The following is a 6,000-nucleotide window of genomic DNA, read 5'->3' as shown; positions in this document are numbered from 1 at the left end:
CTGATCACTTTAATTCATACTTTTTACCAGCTTTTTTTACACATAAATATTGTTGAAAGATTCTTTTTAGTAACTATAAACCAATGTTACAGTGAAAACTACAAATACTTGTGTATCTTTTCTCAAAACAACTCGTGATGTGATCTTTCGTACATTTTTGTAAAACAACTGTTTGTTTTTGTTGTACTTTTCAATATTACTCAATTGTCGACTTTTAGTAAATGAAATTGCTGATATTCCCAAATTTCTCTAGCAGCTATTTTACACACAATCTTCTTATTTCTCAAACACCCAATCATTTATTTATTGTTCTAAGGGTCAGACGTATGGTAGTACAAGGTGTTGAAATTCTGAAGACATTATATATATAACGATAGTTTTTAAATGCTACAATATTTTGCAATGGACGGAACGGCAGCTTCATTTACCATATGTTGACTCTGACATCCTCTCTTTTAACTTCATTTCTAGGGGTATAATAAAAAGACATGAAGATTATTTATGCTCTTATTGTATTATCAAAACTGTGTAAATAACAATGAATAAATAATACAGCGTTGATTGTTTTTGCATATCATGCTATACACTTTTGACCAGAACTACACATTAAAATGTGCATAATCATGTTTGTGTTAACAGTTTTTAAAATCATAATATATTATTAATTCAAATACTTCTGGTTTGCAATTAAATACAGAATTCCTGAGTAATATATTTATATATGCAAAACTTGGCATACATTTTCTAGTAGTACTTTTTTGAATTGTTATAATTGCAATATAGTCACATTATAATCACCCTGTAAGCACAATGTAATCCCATGATAATCACAATGTAATCACATAATTATCACAATACAATCACATGATAATCCCAACATAATCACACTATGATCACATTATAATCCCAATGTAATCCCATTATAATCACCCTGTAATCACAATGTAATCCCATGATAATCACAATGTAATCCCATGATAATCACAATGTAATCACATTACATTTGTTTACCCACAATATTATCACATATAAATATAACCACATTGACAGCATTGGCAAAATTTCATTAAATCAGAAAGCTTTCAACTGTTTTCTCCAGAAAATGTGTTTCTTGTTGCCTTTATGTAATTTAGGTTATATATAACAAGGAGCTGTCTTTTCAAAACACAAAGTCATGCCAAAGGTGTATGACAAACAGTGTTGCTTCTAGGTTTAAAAAATTTAAGGTGAAGATCAAAATAAGGTCAATGTCACCTATAAATAGGTCAGTTTGTAAGCCTTACCAGGGTTTGTTGAATGTGAGTATGAACTAAATTGGGTCATTTATGTGGGCTGTACGACCAAAAATGTTGTTAATGAAGGTGTTAAGTTTGAAGAAGAAATTCATAGGGGGGTCAAAGTCATTTATATATACTATATTAGATCAGTTTGTAGATCTTGCCACAAGGATTGTTGAGTGTAATTATGAACTAAACTGGGTCATTAATGTGACCTGTAGGCAATCTGGTTTGTAGGTACTGACCGGCTGACAAATTAGCAGTTTGAATCACATCTCTTCAGAATCTATATTAACAGATATAGTGATAATGCATCAAAATTTACCTAAAATTCTAAGTAAAATGGGAGCATAATTCATGAAAATTGGTGCCAAAGTTATGGACCCGTGTTATATGATGTGGGTGATGATGTGGAACAACTGTTTTAAGTCTGAATTAAATCCATTCAGTAACTACTGAGATAGAGTGAAAGAGCATCAAAACTTACACCTGAAATTCTAAGTAAAGTAAATGGGGAAATGATTAATAAAATAGAAGTGGGAGAGTTATGGCCCTTGTGTCAGATGATGAGGAATACTATTAGAAGTTTGAAACAAACCCATCAAGTAATTAAAGAGAGAAAAAAGAGAAAGTGCATCAAAACTTTAACCAAGGTGCCGGTGCAGAAGGACGCTGCTGCAGACGCTGGGGCAAGTAGGATAGCTCTCCACATACTTCGTATTGACAAGCTAAAATGGATTGCTTTTAAATGAAACCATAGACAATGGTAGATAAATGTTGGAAAGATTTACATGAAATGAAAAAAAATTGCTCACTATTTTGCTAGCACAATTATAATCATCACAGGCCTATATTAAAAGTGATCACAGTCAATCTGGCATAATTAAATACAGAACACATATTTCTACTATCCATCCTGTACTTCTACAGTCTATCCTTGTCGTGGTAACACTCAAACACAAGATCAAAATCATTCTTTGTTGAATCTTCACTATACTGTCCAAGTTTTGCGTTAGTTTTCACCAATGCTAATTCCTTTTCACACCATCTGCATAAGAAGAAGAACCACTAAAATGCTTTGCAAGGAAAACACCAATCTGACTAAAGTACTTGATCTTCTAAACGAAGATCTGAGAACGACCCATTCACATTCGTCTTCTGTATATTTTGGATTTCCAGTATTGCTATTTTTATTTTATCCAATCAGACGACTTGTTCGAATGTCAAAGAGTAAGAAAAATGAGCAGTCATTCCAGGGCTCGAACCCGGGACCCCTCGCTTACAAAGCAAGTGGCCTACCGACTAAGCTAACCGGCTATCTGATACATTATGACATAAAAATTGTAAATATCAAAGGTCAAGGCTACAGGTAGATTTGCAAGATGTTGTAAGTTAGGCTCTGATTGGCTAGCGAAAGGGTCGTCAGAACGAGGCAATGAATAGGTCGTTCTCAGATCCTATGCGTAGCGTAATAGGATATGTACTTTAGTCAGACTGGGAAAACACAACTTTCCCAAGAGGTTGCGAAACATAATCTTAAAAATAAAATGTTTTAAGTAAAAGGCAAAAAACCTAGTAGTTTCCCTAAAAACGCTTGACTATTTACCAGCATTTTTAACCCTTACCATGCTAAACTTCTATAATGGACCGGTCCATCTTCCAATTTTGGCAGTCCCATTTATCATCTGAAGGGGTGTTTACTGAAAATTTACTGACTGAATAGCGAACAGTGCAGACCATGATCAGACTGCATGGATGTGCAGGCTGATCTTGGTCTGCACTGGTTGCAAAGGCAAAACCAATTGCCGCCAGCAGGCTAAAGGTTAATTAATGAATATAAAAGAAGAGAAAGGGGCATAGTTTTTGTAAAACTATAAATCAGAGTTAATGAACCAGTATACAGTGGACAGGTGTGTAAAGTTTAAATCTATTTCAATTAATGGGTATTGAGATACCGTTTTACTAACAATAACTTAACCAAAAATTGCTATGTCCAAAAAACGGGCATAATTTTGTAAATATGCGAAGTTAAGTAGAGTTATGGAACCAGTGCAATGCATGTCAGATTATCACAGTGAACAATTGTTTGAAGTTTTGATGCATCATTATTAGTGGATACTGAGATACAATCTGACATATTAAAACTTAACCATAAATTGTTTAAGTCTTAAAAGAGATATAATTTGTAAACAAGAGGGTCATGATGATCCTGGATCGCTCACCTGAGTAATATGAGCTATGTGTTCCTGATGCTTAAGTAGTAAGAAAATAGGTCAGTAGGTCACATTTATGGTCACTGAAAGTCAGTTTTAAGATTAGCATGCAAAACTGTACATTTCATCCAAATTTCAAGGCTGTATCTTAAAACGCAAGAGAGTAGGTCAATGGGTTACATTCATGGTCACTGAAAGTCCATTTTAAGATCGGTGTGCTAAACTGTACATGTCACCCAAATTTCAAGGAGCATAATTTGAACAATTTTGGAAGAGGATCACAAAGGAATGTTACATACAAAATATCAAAGGCCTAGGTCTTGTGGTTTCTGACAGGAAGATTTTTAAAGTTTTTTCCTATATTAGTCTAAGTTGCAGTGCCAATGCCATCTTATATTTTACCTCCAACCCGGCTCACTAGACACATGCATTCCCTATCTTTCCGGCATATTCAAACACCCTGTAATTATTACAAGTTCTCTTTCTACCCGGCTACCATCATTCTCTGGAATTCTTTGCCGGCTGACATTGCTCAGGCACCTACCCTGGACCAGTTTAGGCAAGGGGTAACCAAACTGGACCAGGACTTCTGAGTGACCAGGCTGATTTTAATCCTTTTACTGTACATTTCGCCTTTTTACTAGCACTATCAGCTTTGTCTCAAGTTCTTACAAATACATTATGTATTACTTTATTTCTCCTGTACATTCCTGCTTTTAAACTCTTATGCACTGACGCGCACCTGCATAAAATACTCGCAAGGGTGTCATGCAGTATTTATAGATAGATAGATAAGTAAAACTTGTGACCCCGGGGCGGGGCCTCTTTTCATCACCCCTGGGGCACAATCTGAATAATTTTGATAGAGGACTATAAGATGATGTCACAGGCCAAATATCAAGGCATAGAGCCTTGAGGTTTTGGACAAGAATATTTTTAAAGTTTGTCTTTGGAATTCAATTCTTTGAACAATTTTGAAAGGGGGCCTCCCAAGGATCATTCCTGTGAAGTTTGGTGTTATCCTGCCCAGTGCTTTTCTAGAAGATTTTTTAGAAAATGTTGACGGACCCACAACAGAATACTGAGAATACTGAGCGGTCATGAAAGCTCATCATGAGCTAAGAAGCAACAAAGCTATAAAAACTGTACAGTGAAAGTCAGTTTATCACAGTGAATTAGTGTGTGAAGTTTCAATCCATTCCTATGAGTGATAACTGAGATACCAGCTTACATACAAAAACTTAACCAAATCAGGACTCAGACGAAGACGCCTGAGTGAGTCCATAGCTCCACCTATTCTTTGAATAGTTGAGCTAATAAGGGAAGCTTAGTTGATTTGACAATCTGATATCAACTGATAGTCAATATTTATTCAGACTTGGATCAAAAAGCTTACTATTACAGAGATGGATAATTTTACAAGACAAACATCCATCTAATTGTGTTCCAGTTAGTTGAAGCAAATAATTATTCTTGAGCTGCATAACCTGCATTGGAGGTGAACCACATTCATAGCCTTGCCGGTGAACAACATAAACAGTTCTTATGGTATACCACATAAACAGCCCTTGCGTTGAACCATCGATGGCAAACTGCTTTGATCCACATGAACAGTTTTGACAGTGATCCACATAAACAACTTTAGTATTGAACCAACTACACAGGCTCGACAGTGATCCACATCAACAGCTTTGGTATTGAACCAAATAAACAGGCTTGACAGTGATCCATATAAACATCCTTGGTGGTCAACCAAATAAACATTTTTTATGATGAACCATGTAAACAGCCTTTACGTTAAACCAAATAAGGTGATTCACATAAACAGCTGTACTGGTGAATCAAATAAACAACTTTATGATGAAGCATATAAACAGCCTTGACAGTGACCTAAAACACAGCCTTTACTGTGAACCAAATAAGATGTCTTAGTGGTGAACCACATTAACAGTCTTGATGGTGAACTAAACAAGAGGACCATGATGGTCCTGAATCGCTCACCTCTTCCCACATGACCCAGTTTTGAGTATGACGTCGTTTTTTCTATCATTTGACATAGTGACCTAGTTTTTGAGCTCATGTGTCCCAGTTTTGAACTTGACCTAGATATTATCAAGATAAAAATTCTGACCAATTTTCATGAAGATCCATTGAAAAATATGGTCTCTAGAGAGGTCACAAGGTTTTTCTATTATTTGACCTATTGACCTAGTTTTCGAAGGTACGTGACCCTGTTTTGAACTTTACCTAGATATCATCAAGGTGAACATTCTCATTAATTTTCATGAAGATCTCATAAAAAATATGGCCTCTAGAGAGGTCACAAGGTTTTTCTATTTTTATACCTACTGGCCTAGTTTTTGACCGCACGTAACCCAGTTTCAAACTTGACCTAGATATCATCAAGATGAACATTCAGACCAACTTTCATACAGATCCCATGAAAAGTATGGCCTCTAGAGAGGTCACAAGTTTTTTTTATTATTTGACCTGCTGACCTACTTTTTCAA

General features: G+C 35.5%; 1 protein-coding gene across 4 annotated transcripts in view; it reads right to left on the bottom strand.

Moving 5' to 3' along the window:
- Positions 1-493: 493 nt before the first annotated feature.
- The window catches only part of LOC123561068 (acyl-CoA dehydrogenase family member 11-like), an 80,319-nt gene continuing 74,812 nt past the window's right edge, over positions 494-6,000 (bottom strand). For all 4 annotated transcript variants that reach the window (XM_053516553.1, XM_045353240.2, XM_045353242.2 and 1 more), the window contains exon 15: positions 494-2,325. In XM_053516553.1, coding sequence (XP_053372528.1) covers positions 2,202-2,325 — 124 coding nt within the window. In that variant the 3' untranslated portion in view covers positions 494-2,201. The remainder of the gene's footprint in view (positions 2,326-6,000) is intronic.

Source organism: Mercenaria mercenaria, chromosome 10, assembly GCF_021730395.1.
Source record: "Mercenaria mercenaria strain notata chromosome 10, MADL_Memer_1, whole genome shotgun sequence".
NCBI classification, from domain to species: Eukaryota; Metazoa; Mollusca; class Bivalvia; order Venerida; family Veneridae; genus Mercenaria; species Mercenaria mercenaria.
This window is presented reverse-complemented; position numbering and strand designations above follow the sequence as displayed.